This window comes from Equus asinus, chromosome 17, assembly GCF_041296235.1.
Source record: "Equus asinus isolate D_3611 breed Donkey chromosome 17, EquAss-T2T_v2, whole genome shotgun sequence".
Lineage (NCBI taxonomy): Eukaryota > Metazoa > Chordata > Mammalia > Perissodactyla > Equidae > Equus > Equus asinus.
This window is the reverse complement of record NC_091806.1, coordinates 47,962,777-47,984,771: the sequence shown is the minus strand read 5'-3', so window position 1 is coordinate 47,984,771 and position 21,995 is coordinate 47,962,777. Positions and strand designations below refer to the sequence as shown.

Sequence of the window (21,995 nt, the reverse complement as noted above, 5' to 3'; positions counted from 1 at the left end):
CTACTGGGTGGATGGAAGGCCCTCCCCTCCTGCAGCCAGGATGCTGCCGCTAGGTCCAGACCCAGGGCCTAAAGGCCAGCTGAGCTCCAGAGAATGAACTCCCCACCTGGCGGGTCAGCCACCTTAGGGCAGAATGGGACCCTGATGTGGATGAGGACATCGGGGTGATGCACCCCAAATCTTGAACCCCCAGATTCCCTGCACCCTCTGAGCATGCAGAGTGCTCAGCCCTCCCTATTGGGGGGGGGCACTGTCCCCTTGCTTGGACACAATGCAGGGACCTCTACCCTACAAGAGAGCACGTGCCCCCGATCCCCCAATATCTGCCCACACCTCCTCTCCCCGCCACCAGGCAGATGACGAGCTTCATCTCAACACAACCCAGCCTGGGACCTTCTGACCTAATAAGGAAGAGCCCCAGGAAGGAGCCGGCATACATCGGCAGAAGTCTTGGGGACCTTCCCGCTACAAGGGTGGAGTCGGGAGTTCAGTGGCCTGTGGAGCCTAAAATATTTATTATCTGGTTCTTTACAGAAAAATGTTGCCAATCTCTGCTCTAGATGAAGAAATGGGGACACAGAAAGATCAAGTATGTTGCACAAAGGCCCTCACTAGTTAGTGGGAAGGGCAGGAACCCAACCCAAAGAGTCCGGCCCCAGAGTGGCCCTGATGCCCTCCAGGGAGTCGCACGTTTCCAATCCAAGGGACTGGGTTTTGTGTGGTTATGGAACTTGTAGGGATAAGAAACATGCCATGAAGGGCACGAGCTTGAGGGGCGGTGTTCTGCTTGGTGTTATCAGGAGGCAGTTCAATAAGCAAGCCTGGGTCTAAGGAGAGATGGAGGCTAGAGACGGTACCTGGGAACTGAGTGACCACAGGAAGCCCTGCGAAGGAGGAGATCAGAATTCAGGGACACGGCTTAAACAGCAGAGAGCAGAATGCCGAGAAAAGGGGCCTGGAAAGCATCAGCATCTTGGGGAGGAAAAAAGGAGAGGAGCTGAAGAAGTCTGAGTGGAAAGCAAGGAAAAGCCGGAAATCAAGGGAGGGAAAGCTAAGAGGTGTGAAGCCCAAAGGGCAATGGAAAGGGTTGCCGTAAGAGCCTCCTACTGCTGTTGGAGCAAATTACCACTAATCTGCTCCATGACAGTTCTGGAGGTCCAAAATCCAAAATGGGTCTCACCGGGCTACAATCAAGGTGTCAACAGGGTTACACTCCTTCTGGAAGCTCCAGGGCAGAATCCATTCCCTTGTCTTTTTTCAGCTTCTAGAGGCCACCTGCACCCCTTGGCTCATGGCCTCTTCCAGTATCTTCAAAGCCAACAATCGCATCACTCCTCCCTCTGCTTCCATCGTCACATCTCCTCCTCTGACCCATGTGATTACATTTAGGGCCCACTTGGACAATCCAGGATAATCTCCATGTTTTCAGATCAGTTGATTAGCAACCTTCATTCCATCTGCAACCTTAATTCCCTCTTGCTAGCTTAACACATCCACAGGTTCTGGGGATCAGGGCGTGAGCACTATTGGGAGGAGTCATTCTTCTGTCTACCACAGCTACCGAGGTGTGAAAACGCATAGCCCTCAGAGCCCACAGAGCACCGTTGGTGGCTGACTCTCTGCCGAGTCATTAGCACGTGGGTGGCATTGAAGCAGCTGGAGTGGTTGAGATCCTCTGGGATCAGGCCTGGCTCACAGTGCAGACATCAGCACATCTGGGCGGCCACTGAGCTCACCGAGCTCTCCACCCGGACCCAAGTAAGAAGGTGGACCAGATGCCTCCACCCACCTTTACACTGTCTATGGTCCTCTCTCCTGATCCCAAACTGCTCTTCACGTACCAGCCATAGCAAGAGTCCCACCCTTGAGTGGACATGCTCCCCAAGCACCTGGCTCTTCCTCCAGCGGTTTCTCTGCGTTGTGCATCGTCCCTCTTGACGATTTCTACTATGTCTTCAAGGGTCAGCTCAAGGAGGTGCTCTTCTTTCTCTCGTCACACTGTCCTGTGAATGGTTGTTACCTTGGGGTCCTTGAGGGCAGAGACTGGGTCTCCCCAACTCCCCTCACCCTGACCTGGAGGGGACATCCAGCAAATCAGTTTGTTGAATGCAGAAAAGAATGAGTGAGCCATTCTGATGCTCAAGGGGCCCAGCCCATGAGGGAAAATCTGAGAGCTCAAGCATGCTCTGGTGGGAACCAGGAACGGCAGGAAGGCCTTTCACTCAGGACTTTTGTGGCCAGGGCTGGGGGCGGGAAACAGAGGGAAGGGGAAGAGAGAGAGAGACAAAAGGAGGGAAGAGGGAGGGAGGAGTGGAAAGGAGGAGTGAGGAGAGAGCCAGAGAGAGGAGGAAGAAGCAAGGGGCCTCCTTGCCTGAGGTTCTGCATTTCCATCTTTGCCTTCTGCCCAAGAGTGCCCAGAATCCACTGATGGAAAGAACCCAGCAGAACTTTCCTGAACTCAGATCTCCTCACCATAGACCAGTTTTGCAAGCCAACCAATAATTCCAGCATTGACCCCACAGGGAAATCTCCAAGAACAGAGATTACTGGCCACGTGCTCTTCCGGTCCTTCATGCTGGCTGTGGCCCTTTATGGGTTGGTGGGAAATGGAATCATAATCTGGCTTGTCGGTTTGTCCATCAGGAAAAAATCCTTCTCTGTCTATAGCCTCAGTCTCACCACTGTGGATTTCACGCATCTTTGTTTCCAGATCGTGTCCCCATCTGTCAAACTCTAAAGTCTTCCCTTCCTCGTTGCTTTCCTCTTCTTGGTATCTTTACGGTCCTACGGTTCTCCTATTTCACTGGCCTGGGCAGCATGACCGCCATCAGTTTTCAGCATTGTCTCTCTGCCCTCTTCCCTATTTTGTATCCGTATCATTGCCCCAAGCCCCTGGCAGCCGTTGTGAGCGCCCTCCTCTGGATTCTGACCCTTTTGATGAATATACTGACAGGCCACACCTACGGTCACTTATCCCCAAAATGAAGCTCTGCCCCACACTTGTAACCACCACCAGCGCCTGTATTTTCCCCCTGTTCTCCATTGTGGCTGCGTCCATCCTGCAGCTCCCCATCCGAATCCAGGAGCATCAGCCGAAAGAGCTCCCACCTGGCCATTCTGCTCTCCATTCTGGTCTTCCTTCTCTGTGGTCCGCCTCTCAGCATCATCGGGCTCCCCAGGCTGGAAACGGAAAAGTCTCGCAATGACATCTGCGTCCTCCTGTCTTCCACCAACAGCGCTGCTAACCCTGCCATTCATTTCTTCACTGGGGGCTTTTTGAGGCAGCAGCTGAGGGAGCCCATCAAGGGGGTTCTTCAAGGAGCCCTGGGCGAGGAGACAGAGGATGGCGAGGATGGGAAGATGCCCCTGACGGGCAGAACAGAGAAGGCGGAGCCCCGAATGACGGGGAGCTCACTGATGGATCCATGTCTCTGGGACACGGCCCTAACTACCTCCCCAGCAATGACCACTTCAGCGTGGAAGAGCTCCTCCAGGTCAAGCACCCAAGTAATTCCCTTGGCGACCTCCTTCTCTTTGTATAAAAACTGAGAATGAACTGTCAGAAGCAGGTTCGTGTGTGTGAAATGAAATGCACGTCTTTGGGCCTTTTGGAACCTACTGTCAAACTGTCCTTCAGGAAGCTTGCCGAGGAGCCGTGTAAAGCTACGCTCGCCGACTACACACAGCGGATGATTTTAACCTTAGTCTTACTATCCGAATTCTGCTAATTTCCAGTTTTGCATAACCAGCTGCTCACTCCTTTTGGGTGTCAATGGGTCCCTTGGAAACGGTGTGCCTTTGTCTTTTGACTACTTTTCTGGCATGTTCTGGGGTCTTACTATAGTTTTTTTTTTTTTCCTTGACTTCTAATGGATTGACCTTACGGGACGCAATGTCTCTCTCAAAACTCTCCCGTCCTTTTGCCTTTAGGATTCCAGCGAAATAAAGTTTTGATCAATTCCTGTCTGAAGGACCACCTGAGCCTGGTCGTGGATGTGGCTGCTTCAGTAAACCCATGTGATGAGACCTGAGTCCTCGTGGGCTCCCTCAGGCTGCTGTGTCACTGAGTGTTTTAGCCCAGGCTTGTGGGACCTTCCGGGGTGGAGAGAATGGCACTGGTGAGTCCTAGCTCTCAGGAGCAGCCCCAGGAGATGTGGAGTTAGCTCTGCATTTGACCTTCCCTCTCCAGGATGTAGGGTGGGTCTTGTCTGTGTCTGTGTCTGAGGAGAGGGCCAGGACCCTTCAGCAACCTGCTGGCTGCAGAGAAGAACCAGTATCTTTTCATTGGCTGAGCTCTGGTGACTGTCCTATAACTGGAAGGACACTACCCTATGGACAGGGGAGACACTAGCCTGTAACTGGAGGACACTGCCCTATAACCGGGGGACACTATCTATAACTGGAGAGACATCGCCCTGTAACTGGAGGTCACCACCTGTAACAGGCTGGCAGGGGCCAGGGTCCTGGGGCCCCTGAGCTCAGGCAGCTCCTGCAGTCGATGTTTCGGGACCTCTGACCCTGCCTCCATCCGACGAGGCCGTCCTGTGTCGCATGCTCACTCTCTCTCCCTTCCCTGAGACAGAGGCTCCCTCATCCCGTTTCCAACACACACGGGTGTGGGAACAGGCAGGCCTCACCTCAGACGTGGAGTGCTCCTGCTGAGTGCTCCAGCAGACTCAGGAGCGCCCAAGCCATGGCCTCCCCCAAAGTGGGCGGGGCCTGCAGACATGAGGATGTCACACCAGGCGCCCATTTCCTCCCCACAGTCAGCAAGGTGCCCGCCCTGCCCTGGGACACCCTGGGGTGATGAGGCCTGTACTGAGGGGGCCTGCCCGTCACCCGGGGTGAGGTCATCTCAGAAGGTGACAACATGTGAGCTTCCCACCTCCTCAGCTGCTGAACCCCACGGCCCCACTTCCTGGGACTCCTTCGTGTCACCACCCCCATCCCCTCAAAGACGGGGACAGCTCACAGGGCTGGGGAGAGCTGCCCGCAGCGTCCGCACCCCTCCACGCGCCGGCCATGCCGACGACCATCCTCGAAGGAGCAAGGCTCCCTTCACCCGCGGGCGGGCGTGGCTCTGACTGCTGGAGTGTCACCCCATCTCTGGGTTCTCCTGAGTGGAGGAGTGAATTCTCCTTGAGGATAAACTGCTCCTGTGTTTCAGAAAAACCACCTTGACGTGTGTGCTAGCTCAGACTGCTATAAGAATCCATGGACCAGAAGCTTCTCTAAACACTTCTGGAGCCGGGAAGCCCGAGGTCAGGTGCCAGCGTGGTCCGGCGTGGGCCCTCTTCCAGGTCACCAACTTCTCGCTGTGTCCTCGCATGGAGGGGGCAAGGGAGCTCTCTGGGGCCTCTTCCATGGCACTAACCCCATTCACGGGGACTCCACCTTCACGACCTAGTCACCTTCCGAAGGCCCCACCTCCTAACACCATCGCACTGGGGGTGAGGGTTTCCACAGACGAATTTGGGGGGACACAAAGATTCAGACCGTAGCAATGGGCTTTTGGTTCTCCAAGGCCAAGAGGAGGGGCAGCAAATGACTTTTCATCGTTGTATACACGCTGTCTTTGCACGGCTGACTCCATCCTGAGAATGGGCCTTCAGAGGGGTGGGGACGGTGGTTACTGTGCTCCTGGCCCTGCAGGAGGGGCATGGAGTCCAGGAGTGGAAGGGGCGCAGATGCTGCCCGGCTTATGGGGGCAGCCTTGGGGGAAGGAGGACGTGTCATCATTGCCCTCTCCTCCCCAAGCCTTCAGGGCAGCCTTGTTAATCCCTGCCTGGGTCTTGCTGCCCCTGTGGGAGGCTGAGGGCAAGGTGTGTGCAGTCTGCAGGCCCAGAGCCCACAGCAACGTCCCTGGGAAGTGTGGTCTTAGAGAGCGAGCGGCGAGGGAGGCGCCGTCGTCCAGGGCCAGGGCGTGTCTGAGGGGCGTGTGCAGTGGAACTTCCTGTCTGGGGACTCGCCATCTGTTCTCCCCACTTCTGGCAACACCTCCTGGTCCTCTTTGGGGAACCCGTGAACTGTAGCTAATTGGCGCCTGGATGGGCATGTGACCTGGCTGAGGAAAGCCAGGGCTGGTGCTGAAGAAACAAGGAAGATGAATGTCCTAATTTCCTACTGGATTTGAGCCCAAGAGTTCCCAAGACGGGAGCCACAGCACCCAGACGCGGAGCACGAAGGAGGCCAGCAGAGAGAGGGACGAGCTGAGCAGGGTCGGGGAGAAGAGAAACCGAGTCCTAATGAGACGGCCGACATCATCCCCTACCTTAAACCCAGCACGCATGGGGTCAAAACCAAAGGACCCCCCGCCCCGTTTCCATAAGTTACAATCACAGGTATTACCAGGTTCTGTAACCCTGTATCACCAACTTCACTAGGCAAGTAGAAGTCACCAACTGTTAGAGCCCAGGTGGCCTCATGTGAACATTTTGGCTGGTTACGGGTCCTTTGAAGTTCATTACAGGGAAACTGATGTCCAGAGAATATCAAGAAATGGAAGCTTCCCAGGCCCCAACTCCTCAGCTTCCTGGGACCAGAATCCACCATGCACCATGGAGGCCGACAACCAAGGATGCTCTCCTGCGGACTCCCTTATCTTGCCATCCTCCTCCCTACCAGCAGCCTCACAAGGCCAAACGCAGGCTGGTGGGACAGTGCCAATCAGCGAGGCCACAGACTCCCCCTCCCTGCAAGCAGCCACATTCCTCACAACTTTTAAAACACCTTGCCTCCCATCTTTCAAGGAGACGAATTTGAGGGCTGACGTCACCCAAAATAAAAAGCCTTTCCTTGCCATAAGCCTGGCCTTCCAGTTTTCATTTTGGTCTCTCTCATGTGGTAGGTAAAAGAACCCGTGTTTATGTCTGGTAACACTAATGATGTTGCACCTACCCTGGATCCAGCCAGACCTGAAGCTGTCATTACCCCTGGACTGCTCAGCACGCCGATCAATAAATTCCTTTTCTTGTTTACGAGTTTGTTTTCTTGGGTAGGGCTTTTGGTAACCTGCACACAGAAAGTCCAGGCCGATGGGGTTTGCAAATATTTCTGGGAATTCCTGGGGGCCCAGCAGAAAGGGGGCCGTGCTGTATTGCTGGAACCCAAGGCTGGACATTCAGCAAGGGCTGCACCCAGAGCCCAGCTCTCCTCCTGGCGCACACCACCTGGCTACAGAAGAGCAGACGCAGGCAACGCCCATCCTCAAGCTGCGCTAGTTCTAACTAATCAACCGCCATCGGATCTCAACCTTCTGCATGTTTCTCCCCAAAACTTGCCTGTGCCCCCCGTCCTGCCAAGATGCAGGCCAGCCCAGGCCAGGACATGCCCCAGCTAACCCTGTGCCTTCAGACCCATCCAGGCAGGAGGGTCAGGCCACCATGTGACGTGGAGGACGGATTCCTTGAGGCAATGACAGATAACATGGTGACGACAGCTATGCAACACAGACAACACCCAGTTGAGTGCCCCATATTCCGGCACCACCCCACTTAACACTGGTACCCACCCAGAGATGAGGAGACCGAGACAGACCAAGGACGCTGGCAAGGACGTCAGGCAGCCTGCCACCTGGGCGGACCCTTCCTTATGGCAGCACATCAGGAGGGTCACAGACTGACGAAGGAGCAGCGGGCCCCGCGTGCGCCATGTTCTGAAGCCTTTCCTGGTGGCGTGCGATGGAGGCAAATCTATACCCGCGCCGGCTTATGTCCTCAGAATGACAATGACGATAACAGTGAAACACAGATCAGGGAAACGGGCCGGTCTGGACAAAGAGGGACAGTGAGAACAATCGTAAGCAAGGACAGAGGAAGATTGCAAGGGTGGGTGCACGGGTGAGCGGGAGTCATTCGAGAATCCTCCTGCCCCCAGGTCCCCCTCCATCCCTTCCTGAAGAACTTTCCCTCGGCTTTGGTGTCGCCTGGGGCTCTGGGGAGATTCTGGAGCAGCTACACGAGGGCCAGGGAGGCCAGAGAGAGCGCTGGCTTCAAGAGGAGAGTTAAACATCACACCCTCTTTATTTCCGCCATTTGTTAAAGGAACGAGACTGAAGACTGAGGAGATCCCCTCTCCCTTAAAATGGAAAACAAGACTCGCTGACCACGCCGTCTGGGCAGGGAGTGGCTCACGCCGGTGGTCACTAGCGAGGCCACGTGACGTGGGATCCTCGGGGGAAGGGGTGCGCTCCACGCAGGGCCCGACGTCAGTCCACGCCATCCAGGTCCTGCGCCTCTCTCCGCTCGAGCTGGAGAACCTGGAAAGAGAAGTCTCATGAACACACGGCGTCCACGTGCCGACTTCAACAATCACACTGCCGAAATACACCAATTCACACCCAAAGAGGGTGGCAGTCGGGGACCTGAAACAGCAGGTTCTCAGACAGTATCTAGAATTGCTGAGATGTGGGCAGAAGGCAGAGCACGTGCACGGCACAGGCTGGAAGGACGGGCTCCACACCTTCCCGGTGGTCTCTAGCTACGTGTCTTACAAAGGTCCTGACAACTTGTCCATCTTTTGGCTGCACAACCTGTGAACCCCGCTCCTGATGTGGGGGAATCCCTCGCTGAGTGCCTCTTGGTGGCGGCCAAGCCCTGCCTCGCACTAATTCTCTGTGGGAGGTGGGCTGTCCCACGCACGGCAGGATGTGTGCAGCATCCCGAGCTCAGACGCCTCCCGCAAACACCAAGTGTAAAGTGGGATCCTGTCGGCCCCCAGGACTCTCGAGCTCGGCGTCCCACTTCTCACGATGTCTTCTTTTCAGTGTTGCCCTGTGCGCATACCAAGGGGCCATCCTCCTCCCGTCAGCTTCTGCCCGCTCCAGGGAGGGCCCCGTCTGACGTGCCTTCCGTCACGGTGCCAACGCTTCACCTTGGACGAGGGAAGGCGGGCAGGACCTCGACTTGCTTTCTAAATTGACGTTATTAATCCCTCCTTTATTCTATCAATTAATTACAAAAAGAAAGGGAAAACAGGGCGGTTTACAAGATCTGAAGCCATCTGGACGCTCGGGTTGTCTAGAAACGACAGTGACAGGCACACGTTGGTAAAGCCGTGACGGCGACTGCTTTTCTATGTGCAGCGCCAGTAAACACAGTGCAGCCTAAGCAGCACACGCCAAGCTCTGACGGCCTTAGACACACTGGTCCCTTTGTGGAAATGAGGACACCGGAAAAGATGACGCCGTGTATATAAAACCGCTTTTCGGTCTTGGACAGAAATGAGTTGACGTTTCCACGACAGACATTTAACACAGAGAAAAAAATCACTCGTGCACTTGTGCCTGACGTACCTGGTTTTCTATGCACCGGAACTGCCACGGCCAGCCGGTGTGGTAGAGAAACGGCCGCAGATCGAACCTGTTGTCGTCGGGGCTGTAGCTCTCTGCGTGGTAGGCGGGCGTGAGCGTGGTCATCTTGTGTCTGTTCGCGGAGTACTTTGAGAAAAACCGCTTCACCTTCTCAGCCACCTGGGAGGTGAGCCACACACACGACTTCAAGTTGGTCAAGTTGGATGATCCGAGGCCAGAGTTCTGACCCGGGTCACCTTGGGCCGCGCAAGCGAATGGGTTCTCCCGCTGCATCTGGACGTCCCCGAGGGCAGGAGGGGACGAATGCCAGCGCTCAGGTTGGGGCGGCCAGCTGAGCTATAAAAATGCGGGTTCCCCACTCTGACGCCCCAGGATACTGCATCAGGAGAGCTGAGTGGGGGTCCCAGCAAGACGTATTCCATGAGGCTTGCAGGCGGTTCTGTGGGGACCACCATGTTTACGGGCTTCTAGCAGAAGAGCAGTGATATTCACACCTCAAAATTTGCCCTCTACCCCCCTGAAAAGGGGAGCAGCTAGGGGTCAGCCCAGTGGCATAACATTTGGGTTCACATACTCTGCTCTGGTGGCCCAGGTTTCACGGGTTCGGATCCCGGGCAGGGGCCTACACACCACTCATCAAGCTCTGCTGTGGCGGCGTCCCACATACAAAGAACAGGAAGACTGGCACAGATGTTAGCTCATGGCCAATCTTCCTCAAGCAAAAAGAGGAAGACTGGCAACAGGTGTTAGCTCAGGACCAATCTTCCTCACCAAAAAAAAAAAGCAGAGGGGGAGCAGCTTGCTTGCTCGATATGGTGTGGTGGAGCCCCAGTCAGATGCACTTAGCCAGGGCCCGAGCTGGCGACAGGTCAGACCTGGGCAGGAGGACCATGAGCTAAAGTATCACTGCTTTAAGGGCTCACCATGTGTCCTGGCTCTGGTGTCAGACCCACCACTGTGAGGTGGCGTTTCCTGCCGGCTTCCCTCTGCGGTGTCACGCACGGTCTTACCTGCCGCGGGGTACAGATGTGGCCCCACATGGTGAGGAGTCTGCAGAACATGCTATAGGGCCCGGTCTTGGCCACCTTCCGGAGTCTCCCGTAGACGGAGAGCTCTGCGTACGTCATCCCCATGTCTTCCTGCGGAGGAACGACAGGCGTTTCCCGGAGGGACAGCACGTCGGCGCCGGAAGAGCGCTTAAAACTTCTCTCGGGGACAGGGATCGGAGACGCAGGGGAGGGGAGACGTTCTCAGAGGGCCAGGAGCAGAGCTGAGGGTCCTGTCCCCAACACTGACTGGTGGATATGACGGTGGCATTCGGAAAACATGAAGAATAGACACCTGATTTTGAGAACTGCAGGTCACTGAACTGCGGCCTCACAAAAGATGTGTACATGTCCTAAGCCCCAGAACCTAGAAATTGTGACTTTACTTGGAAAAAGGATCTTTGCAGATATGATCGGGTTAAGGATCTCAAGGGGCGATGACCCTGGACTTGGGGCAGGCCCTAAACCCGGCGACGGGCGCCCTTAGAGGAGACAGAAGAGAAGACACAGAGAAGGCCAGATGAAGATGGAGGCAGAGGCTGCAGTGATGCGGACGGAAGCCAGGAACTCCTGGGGCCCCTAGAAGCTGGAAGAGGCAGGAAGGAACCTCCTCTAGAATTTTCGGAGGGAGCGCAGCCCTGCCAGCACCTGGAGTCCAGACTCTGGCCTCCAGAACCAACAGAGAATGAGTTCTGTTGTTCAAGCTGCCTGGTCTGCGGCCACTGTTACAGCTGTCCCAGGAAACCCATACAGGCACCATTCCACGTCAGGCACAGCGGCCGAGCAGACAGGCCCCAGGCCCTGGCCCCGGGAGCCCGCTTTCCTCAAGAGCGGAGGACTCAGAGGAGAGAGAATACGTTTGCAGAAATCAGGGCCCTGTCAGAGGCTGCAGCATGCCCCAGGCCCGGCTCCAAAGGGTCAGCCTCACACCGAGGCTCACACGAGCTGGACGCCTTCTCCACTCCTCAGCATCTGCTCCAGTTCCCTCTCGATTCTTGCGCAGCCCAGAATAGGCAGCCAGAGCCCCGTCAGAGAGACGGACGGTGACGCAGCACAGCACTCTCCTCCGAGCACGGTCTGGAGGGGTCCCGCCTCCTGCTCCCATCGCCCACCCTGGCCTTCCCTCCGGCCTCAGCTCCACCATCTCCTCCTTGGGGAGGCCTGTGCTGATCTCTATCTAAGGGACACTGCCACCACCAGGTCACCCGGGTTGATTTTGCGGGCAGCAGTCATAGCCACCTGGGGCCACCACGGTTCCTGCCTGCTTGTCTGTCCCCTCCAGGGGACTATGAGCATTTTAGGGAAAGTGACCGTGTCCACCCTGCTCACCACCGAGCCCCCAGCACCTGACGGGTGCTGGCATGTGACCTCCTCTACTTCCTTCTTTCACACAAAGTGCACATTTTCTCGTGTGATGCTTTAATGCCCTAAATTCAACACTAATAGAGACATCGATTGCCCACTTTCGACAACAGGCAGAACTAGAGAAAACAATCAAGGGGAAGCTGGAAGACTGGAACACCGTCAACCAACCAGCCCCGCAAACACCCTCAGAACCTCCAGCCAGCACCTGCGGAATACAGGCGCTTCCCCAGCGCACGCAGAGCAGTCTCCAGGACAGACGCACGCCAGGCTGTAACAGCCTCCATAAATTGTAAACGCTGAAATCACACAAAGCGTGCTGTCCGACCATACTGGAACAGAATTACAAATTCAGCAGCAGAAAGAAATTTCAGAAGCTCACGCACATGTGGCAACGAAACAGCACACAGCGGAACAACCAAAGGGTCAAAGAAGAAATCACAAGAAAATCGGAAAACACTTGCAGATGAAGGAAAATGAAGACGCAGCGTATCGAGACACGGGCTGTGGGGACAGCCGGGCGAGGAGAGAAATTCATAGCTGTAAACGCCCATATGAAGAAAGAAGATCTCAAATCGACAACCCAACCTTCTGCCCTACAACACTGAGGAAAAAGCACACTAACCCTCAGGCCCATAGAAGGATGGAGTAAAGACTGGAGGGGAAACGAACGAAATAGAGAACAAAAAACAGGAGAGAATATCAACTGTGTTTCTGTACGCTGGCAACGAAGCATCCAAAAACGGAATGAAGAAAACAGTTCCGTTGACAATAGTAGCAAGAAGAGTAAACTACTCAGAAGGGAATTTAACAAAACAAGTGCACGCTTATACTCTACAAAACATTGTCGAAAGGCACTATCGACAACCTAAATAAATGGGAGCACATCCCGTGTTCATGATGAGAAGATTAATACTATTAAGATGGCGTTACCCATCAAATTGGTCTACAGATTCAATGCGATCGCTATGAAAATCCAAGCGGGCTTTTTTCTTTGTTCGGCAGAAAATAACTGGTCTCAAAATTCACACGAAAATTCAAGGGACCCAGAAGAGCCAAAATGACCTTGAAAAAAGAAGAACAAAGCAGGGAGACTCACACTTACCAATTTCAAAACTCACTACAAGCAACAGTAATCAAGATAGTGTGGTACCGGCACGAGAACAGTCATACAGACCAACGGAATAGAATCCAGAAATAAACCCACATATTTACAGTCAACTGGTTTTCAACAAGGAAGCCAGGACAGTTTACAACGGGAGAAAGAAGAGTCTTTTCAACAACTCGCGCCGGGACACTCGGATGTCCACATGCAAAGGGGTGAGGGTGGCCCCCCTCCCCTCACCATTCCCAAACATTAACTCGACGAGATCACAGATCCCAACATAAGGGCTGAGACCATAAAATTCTCCGAAGAAAATGCAGAGGTAAATCTTTGTGACCGAAGGAGCTGGCAGCAGGAAGGTGAGTTGTCTTGGATCTTACGACAGTCTATGGCCACTTCCACAGTGTCCACAAAAGCTGCAAACCACAGCCTATGACCCCAACCAGCCCCAAGTGTTAAAAGGTCAGGACGACATGGAGGAGTCAAGAGCGACTCTTCTCTGAGGTCGCCCTATGGCACATGGAGACACTCCCCTCGTCCATGCTCTCCCTCCCCACTCACCTCGTCCCCCTCCTTCCAGGACCCGACCTCAAGAAGCCTGAACTGAAATGTCAAAGGCCGCGAGTGCAACTGAAGGAATCCCCCACAGACAGGCCAGGAGCAGGGAGACGGGAAGAAACACGGTGACAAGGCCCCCACCGTTACCTCGTCAGTCTGCGACACCTGTCCGTTGGTTAAGGGCTCCAGCTCTGCGGTGGCCGGCGCTGCCAGGATGCTGCAGCCAAGACACACAGAGGGCAGTCACAACGGCTGCCAAAGTGCTCGTGAGCTTTGGGACGAAATCCCCAAACCAACTGTCCCCAGCACGCGAGCCAGTCTCCAGTTGCACACTGTCAACCCATCGGTGTCGGCGAGAGCCGGGGTTGGCGGTGCCAGGCTTCCCAGAGGGAGGGTCCCCGGGTAGAGAGCATGGACGCCAGCTTGGCTTCATCACCTGGAGGGCAGGAGGCTGACGGTAGGGAACTACACGTGGCTGCTCCACTGTGGCGCCACTGACATCTGGGCCAGGCGTGCTCCGCTGTGGGGCCGTCTTGGGCACTGTAGGGCATTTAGAAGCCTCTACGCACTTGACGCCAGGAGCACACCCCATCGTGAACCCAAAAAAGTCTCCAGACGTTGCCCAATGTCCCCCTGGGGAAACGACGGAGCAGTGACAAGAAGGAATGGGGCGGCCTGGTCACGAGACCCCCAAGAGCCCGCCAAAGGGCAGGACTATTTTCATCAGGCAACAGGGAGCTCAGAAGGTGGCTGCATGGGGTGAGGGTGGCCCAGGGGCCACAGCCACGGTCTTGCGGGCACACATTCACCTCTGCAGGGCGGGAAGCTGGAAGCGCTCGATGCAGAACTGGACGAAGGCTCTCAGGTCCGACTTGCTGATCCCGCCTATGGGGTTGATGTCTGCGCTGGAGCAGTCGTACTTGGTCAGGTAGCCGAGGAGACTGAGCACGAGAGAGAGCACACAGTTTCTGTGCGGCAGCCCAGGGGGGCCCAGGAACCAGAAGCTTGGCAAATCGGAGGGTGGCGGGGAAGTCTGGTATGACTAGGGCAGATTAGGAAAGGGGCAAAGGCTGCAGGTGACCAAGGAGAGGTATTTGGCACCCCAGAGAGGAAATCGGGGTTGGGAAACACAGCTGGGCATGATGAGCTGGGAGCAGCCTGTCCCAGGAGGGCCGGGCGGGACCTCAGCGCATGTGGTTGCTCAGGCAAGAGCAGCGAGGTCATCTCTCCACACCTGGCAACTCCCACCTCCTAGAGGCCTCCTGGGTGGGCAGAAGAGTGGCCCCCAACGATGCCCACACCTATGCCACGTCTACGCCCAGAACCTGTGAAATACGTGACCTTACAGGACAAAAGGGACTTTCCAGATGTCACTAAATTGAGGACCTTCAGATGTGAAGATTATAGGTGGGTCCTAAATGCACAAGAGTCTTTAAAAGTGGACAAGGGAGGCAGGGGGTCAGACTCAGAGGGAGCTGTGACGACAGAGGAAAGACACAGATACGCGATACTGCTGGGTTTGCAGACAGAGGAAGGGGCCACGAGCCAAGAGACGTGGACGACTCCGGAGGCTGTGAAAAGCCAGGAAGGGCGTGTCCCTGGAGCGTCCAGAAGGAAGCAGCCCTGTGACACCTTGACCTCAGCCCAGCGAGACCCACACTGAACTTCCACCCTACAGAACTGCAAGAGGATCCTTCGTGTCGTTGAAGCCACTGACCCTGCGGTCATTTGTCACAGCAGCCACAGGACAGTCGCCCACCTCTTCAACCGCTCTGCCCCTCCCCACCCCACCCACCACCATGCAGGCCACCATGTTCTCTCGCTGGACCACTGGATGACCGCAGGTCTCCACCCCCCCCCCAAGCCCGCCCGCCCGCCTCCACGGCGATGCCTGACCACGCCCCCTGGGCTGTGAGTCTCCCCGGCGTCGGTGTCCTTGCTCCACCAGGCCTTCCAGGGTCCGGCCGCTGCCTGTCTGGCCACATGCATTTCTCCACGCTCCCCAAGCTCACCCTACAACACCAGCCTTGCTGAACGTGCAGTTCCTCAAAAACAGCTGCTTCTCTCCGCCCGTCTCCCCTAACCTCCACACACACCTGGAAATGCACCTGTGCCACCGCCACGTGGCCCCTGCCCACCTCCACTCACACCACGGACCTCTCCCCACTCTCCCAGAGAGACACCAACCTCGCACCCCTCCTGACTCCTACTAGGGTGCGATGCCCGGGTGGGAGACCCCCAGGGTGCCAAACAGAGGGACGATCACAACCTGGTGCCTGGCGGGGCCTCCTCCAACCAAGCCCCACTGGGCATCCCACCGCCCCCCGTCCTGTGGAGGGACAGCTGACAGCAAAACAGGTCATCGTGTGGGACTTACTGGCCGGAAGAGATGCCTGTTTTCATCTTTCACCGCACCTCCGCCATCCCCCGCCTACTCCCAAAGATGCCCCAGGAGTAATGCAGACAGTGTGGGGACAGCGCCTGCAGGTGTGGGGCCCCGGGCCAACCAGGAGACCCACTCAGGGCAAGACTCCTGCCGTGTCTCTGTCTGAGAATGAAAATCTAGTAGGCAGGCGGTTACCGTGGGGAAGGGGGCTGGTATGTTTATATGTTAAAAATTAAGACAGACTTTTTCTGCCTGATATTGAGACGGATTCGGTGGATCGGTTGGACTCGAAGGACGACTTGGCTGAAGAAGTCACTGTTACGGACTGAACGTCTGGTGTTCCCCCAAAATTCACATGCTGATGACCCAACCCCCAGCGCGACCGTATTTGGAGATGGGTCTCTAGGAGTCCATCAAGGTTAAATGAGGCGATAAGAGTGGGTCCTAATCCAACAGGACTGATGTCCCTATAAGAGGAGGGAGAGCTTTCTGTCTCCCTGCCCTGTGAGGACACGGCGAGAGGCGGCCATCTGCAAATCAGGAAGAGTCCTCAACAGGAACCAATCAGCCGGCACCCGGATCGCGTGCTCCCAGCATCCAGGACCGCGAGCTACAAACATCTGTGGTTGCAGCCACCCAGTGCGTGTTGTTTCGTGTGGACACCCGAGCTGACTGAGACCGTCACGTAACAGGCATTTTCACCAGTTTCAGCAAGTGGACCAGGCTCCCCTCGTGCACGCGCATCATCGATGCTCGCCTCCACTTCCACTTCCGTGAGCACAAGGAATGCTCTAAGGCCTCCCACCTTCAAATCCTCTCTCAGCCCCACCTTCCTGCGACTGAATCCCTCGGGGGTGTCTCCACTCCCCATCCTGTTCTCTCGAGAGCCTTCTCCTGCCAGGTTCCTGCCGTGGCCCCTCCAGCAAAACCGTCCTTGTCAAGCTCCGCCCCCCGAGTCTTCAGTCTGGAAAACCCTGTGGCCAACCCCAGTGCTCCCCATCCCTGATCAATAAGCACCGTCAGCCCCCTCCTCCTCCCGGGAGGAGCCTCTGCTTGGCTCTGGGTACCACTTTCTCTTGGTTGACTCCCACCTGGCCGCCTGCTTCTCCTTTTCTCTGGGACCTCTTCACCCCCCAGGTTCCCAGTACAGGGGTGTCTCAGGGCACAGTCCTTGAAGCCCCTCCCTGCTGTGTGGACAGTCTCATGGTGACCCCACCCGGTCTTGTGGCTTCAATGGCACCTCACCACGCTGAGGACTCCCTGATGTGTGTTTCACCCCTGAACTTCAGAATCCCTGAACAGCTGCCTGCCTCACATCTCCACTTGGGTGTCTAGAAAGTACCTCCAACTCAGCATTCCCAAAACCGAGCCCCTGATCTCCCCACCCTCTTCCCGCCATCTCCCACATCTGGTCATGGGCAAGTCCATCCTGTAGGTTGCTCAGGCCCCAAAACTCAGGGTCGGCCTGGGCATCCTCACCCCTCATCTGGTCCATCAGCAGAAACTGACGATTCTCCCTCTGACGCCAAAGGATGCCAGAAGCCAACCACGGCTCGCCACTCCACATCCCCATCCTGCCAGGCCACCCTCTCTCGGCTGCGTGAGCAGGATGCACAGGAGGTGGGGCCCGGGATGGACAGTTAACGTTTTTGAAATTCGCCAGCTAATAAGGAACAATTTTTTTTAACAAGAGAACAATACAAGAAAGCGGTCACATGAAAAATGAACTCTGTGGCTTGGAAATGAAAACTGGCTACAGACGGACGACCTAAGAGGCAGAGGAATCGCCCAGGAGAGAGAGACCAGCCTGAACGCGTGCGGCGGGGGTGGAAGATGGTTGAGACACAGGATGAAGGAAGACCCAGGAGCGAGGTGAAGCCGGGCAGGGCTGGGGGCGAGGGAGCCGGAGGGACACAGCGCTGACCGTCTTCACACTCGGTCACGGGGAAACTGGAGAAACGACGTTGCCCCTGGAGCCAAATGTGCCCTGAGATGTAGGATGATGTGACCCCCACCACACACACAGACGCTGCAAGAACCAGTGAGACATCATGGTCTCATCGCCTCCAGAGTGCTCGCCTGCAGAGACCCAGGTGCTAGGGAGCCCCCGCCACGCCCACCGGGCCACACTCACCTCTCATCCACGTTGGCGGATCCGAGCACCAGCAGCCCACCTCGAGCACCCCGGGACCAGAGGCTCAGCTGAGCGAAGAGATAGGCAACGACCATCCTTATCCGAGCCTGGACGACAGGAGGGGACATGTTACCCTGTGCAGGGCCCGAGCACGCGGGGCCCACATATCAACACAGTGTTCCCGTCACAGCTGGAGAAAGGGTTCTCCCCAGCCAGCTCTGGAGAAGAGGAAGATCATGGTAATCTAGGGGCTTTCTAGCATCCAGGGAGGGTCCAGGAGGCCTGTGTTCCTCCCGGGGTGGCCCCATCTCCGCGGTGCTCGTGTGCGCCCTGCAGCAGTGGAGTCCGAGATGGAAGGACCAGAGCCAGGAAGCCGAGAGCCTGGCCTGGACTGCAAAGTCAGCGGGGTGGGATCTCGGCCATCGCGCACCACTCCCCACACCACAGGTGTTTCTGGAGGAGGGAAGGCCACCCATGCCCACAGAAAGGGGTCAGAGGGAGGCGCAGAGCTGAGCAGCTGGCGCCCAGGGCCCCTCTGTCCCGCCACCAGCTGACCGGTGTCCAGCTCTCCTGCTGCAGCGTGGGAGCTAGGGCAGTCCCCGCCCGAAGATGCGGAAAACCGACACTCACACACACTTGTGCACACTCACACCTCACTCTCACAAACTCACACTAATGCACACACTCACACCATGCATACACACACTGATCACACACTTGCATACACACTCATTCACACTTCCGTCTCACTCTCATACTTTCACTCACACAGTCATGCTCACACATACGTTCACCCACACACACTCACGCACTCTCAGACACCCTCACACCCTCTTACACACTCAAACACTTGTATGCTCTCTCCCACACACACGCAGACCCCTGGCCTTGTCCATGAGGCTGCATGGTCAGTGTCTCTATTGAGGACACGGCTGCTGACGCCACACTGGCTGTCCCCAGGGTGCCCTGGCCGTGGGGTGGCAGCAGCCAGGCTGGGAGGCCCACCTGTACATTCTGCAGTGCGAGGTTTTCCCTGCTGCTTCCTCCCTGGACCGCAAACAGGGGGCTTGTCCCCGTCACCAGGCTGAAGATGCCCACGACAGCCTTCACGGCGGGATCAATGTTGAGGCCGATGTGGTGGCTGGAAGGAGAAACGGTGTGCGTGGAGGGGCAGCACGCACGCGTGTGCATTACATAAAACACACATAACACACGGTTTACCATTTTAACCAAAGTGCACAATTCAGTGACATTTAGTGCATTCACAATGTGGTGCAACCACCACCTCTATCTAGTTCCAGGACGTTTTCATCCCCCATAAAGGAAACCCCATACCCATTAGCACTCACTCCTTGTTCTCTCCTCCTGCAGCCTCTGACAACCACTAGTCCACTTTCTCTTTGGATTTGCCTATTCTGGACATTTTAGAGAAATCACACAATATGTGTTCCTTCCGTGCCTGGCTCCTTTCACTGAGCATCATGTCCTCGAGGTTCATCCAGGTGGTAGCCTGTGTCCGCGCTTCCTCTCTTTACGGTTATTCTATGCCTGGACCACCATCTGTGTGTCCATTCACCTGCTGACGGACGCGGGGGTTGTCTCCACCTTCTGGCTATTGTGAATACTGCTGTGAACACGGCGGCACAGACATCCGTTTGAGTCCTGCCCTCACTTCCTTTGAGTCTAGACCCAGGAGCAGAATTGCTGGGGTGGGCAGGTGAGCTCAGCACGCAGGAGGGGCAGCTCCTTGTGCTTTCCTGAGAGGCGGAATAAACGGAACACTCCAAATGGAACTGTCTCCCTTCTCTAGCTCTCTGCATCTTCCTCAGGGACAGAGAACTGACTAGGGTGGAAGAGGGCAGAGAGGCGGGTCGCACCACCAGCCCCTCCCAAGACCGGCTGAGCGGGTACCATGTGATCCCACGGGGGAGCACGTCGGCCCTGGCAGCCTGTGCCTGTGACGCAAGAAAGGAGCAGAAAGAGGGGGGAAACCTTAGACACAGCTGGGTTTTGGGATAAAACTGATACACAGTTTCCCTAAAATCTGGCTCAAATCAAGAGAGGGAAGAAACCTCAATTCCTGGACCTACATTTAACCGCAAATGCCTACACAGGAGGAGTTTCTGGGGGCTCTAATCCTCGTCAGCGCCATCCGCTCATGCCCAACATGAGTGCCCACCTCTACCTTCCAATCTGCTGGGCCAGCTCTGTGGCCCTGTTGCACGTCTCCCGGGAGGAGTTCTCGCTGGCCATGTAGCAGGTCGTCAGGATGCGTCCACACAGCTCCCGGGGGTCCTGGGGGGTGTAGCTGATCTGGTTCACGATGGTCCGGACGTCAGCCAGCACTTCCTGATCTGAAAACCACCGGGACACAGGGCATTAGCCGCTTGCTGTGCGAGAGGTGCCCGAGGGGCTTAATCCCTCTCGCTCGGCCTGGCTCTCTCGTCAGAGAAGGGTCATCGTCCTCGGTTTGGGTTGTACGCACAGAGGGAATGGTCACCATCGGAGCACGTGGTGGGAGCATCTGAACCTGGGTTGCCTGACCCCAAAGCCTGTGTTCTTTCCACCAGGCCACACTGCCAAGAGGCAGCAGCAGGCACCTGTGCCTGAGGGACACAGCCATGTTGGTCCAAAGCCCTGGGGAGGGACTTCAACGACCCTGCTGTCCCCAGGCCCCGGGACTTGAGCATGAGGTTATGACAGCTGAGCAGGTCCACAGAGCCTCCACGATCCCTGCTGCCCAGGACCTGGGTTTTTCCTCTGCTCCTCCCACAGGCAGCCCCATGGCAGACCCCCACGTCTCCCTCCAGCCGACGGATGTCACCTACTTCCGTTCTTCACGGCCTCGCAGACCTGGCGGCACAGGGAGTAGACGAGACAGGCGGTGGCTGCGCTGTCCACCCCGCCACTCAGGGGCAGGAAGAAGCCCGCCTGGAAGGGGCCAGACAAAGGCGGGTGTGAGCTGAGCCTCAGAGACGCCATGTGCCCAACAGGAACCCAGCTCCACCCGCAAATCCGACTGACGCTCCACAACCAGGCTCGTGGGCGTCTGAGCTCTGGCCGGGGGAGGAAAAAAGACGGCCTGCACGTTCCAGAATGGATTTTCCGGAGGGAAGGACGACCTTCCCCTGCAGAGAGTGTCTAAGGCTGATTCTCCATGTGAATTACAGACGTGCGGGGCCACGAGACTAGCAGCAGAGGGCGAGTCTCAGAACTGCGAAGGTCACGGGACATGGGTCCCACCAGGACTCCAAAGATGGAGCCAGCCTCAGCGTGCCCTTCAGCCTCTGGCTAGCATAGACTAAGCTCCCAACTGAGGCAGAGCAAAGACATGTTTTTTTGTTGTTTGCATTAAAAAAAAAAAAATCAGGGCCAGCCCGGTGGCACAGCAGCTAAGTTCACACTTTCCGCTTCTCGGCGGCCCGGGGTTCGCCAGTTCGGATCCCGGGTGCGGACATGGCACCACTTGGCAAAAGCCATGCTGTGGTAGGCATCCCACATACAAAATAGAGGAAGATGGGCATGGATGTTAGCTCAGGGCCAGTCTTCCTCAGCAAAAAGAGGAGGATCAACAATAGTTAGCTCAAGGCTAATCTTCCTCAAAAAAAAAAAAAAATCAGAGCCCAGCCGCATGGCACAGTGGTTAAAGTTCCACGCGCGCACTCTGCTTCAGCAGCCTGGGTTCGCGGGTTCAGATCCCGGGCGTGGACCTACTCCACTCACCAGCCACGCTGTGCAGGTGTCCCACATACAAAAAAAAAAAGGAAAAAAAACCAGTCACTCGTCTGCCATACAATCCAACGCAAACCAACCGGCAGTACGAGCAAAGGGAGCTGGTGAGACATGGGAGATCTTACCTGTTGGCTACGCCTTAAAAAATCCCAGAGCCAGCAGGCAGGTCCAAGGCTGGGGAACAATTGGAAGCAGGAGGTTAGGGATCCGCTGTGCTAGGGGCAGGTGCCAAGGGGGAAGCGGCGCCAGCGAGAACCGCCAGCAGCTGGGCTCTCACGACACACCGTCTCTGTTCTAAGCACCTCACAGCAGCCCTGGCAGGTAGGCGCTGTCGGCCCCTTTATGAAATGGGAGAACTGAGA

The 21,995-nt window shown here is 56.3% G+C and overlaps 1 protein-coding gene across 10 annotated transcripts in view; it reads right to left on the bottom strand.

Annotated features, from left to right (window-relative positions):
* Nucleotides 1–7,997: 7,997 nt before the first annotated feature.
* The window catches only part of NADSYN1 (NAD synthetase 1), a 41,437-nt gene continuing 27,439 nt past the window's right edge, over nucleotides 7,998–21,995 (bottom strand). For 5 of the 10 annotated variants that reach the window (XM_044749804.2, XM_070488381.1, XM_044749803.2 and 2 more), the window contains 10 exons: nucleotides 21,759–21,807; nucleotides 20,730–20,832; nucleotides 20,087–20,255; nucleotides 18,907–19,042; nucleotides 17,902–18,008; nucleotides 14,191–14,322; nucleotides 13,529–13,598; nucleotides 10,321–10,449; nucleotides 9,293–9,469; nucleotides 7,998–8,257 (listed from right to left, as the gene is read on the bottom strand). In XM_044749804.2, coding sequence (XP_044605739.1) covers nucleotides 8,207–8,257; nucleotides 9,293–9,469; nucleotides 10,321–10,449; nucleotides 13,529–13,598; nucleotides 14,191–14,322; nucleotides 17,902–18,008; nucleotides 18,907–19,042; nucleotides 20,087–20,255; nucleotides 20,730–20,832; nucleotides 21,759–21,807 — 1,123 coding nt within the window. In that variant the 3' untranslated portion in view covers nucleotides 7,998–8,206. Of the gene's footprint in view, nucleotides 8,258–9,292; nucleotides 9,470–10,320; nucleotides 10,652–13,528; nucleotides 14,015–14,190; nucleotides 14,323–17,901; nucleotides 18,009–18,906; nucleotides 19,043–20,086; nucleotides 20,256–20,729; nucleotides 20,833–21,758; nucleotides 21,808–21,995 lie in introns of those variants that run through there. The other 5 variants (XR_011495220.1, XR_011495219.1, XR_011495221.1 and 2 more) reach the window with 5 other exon arrangements.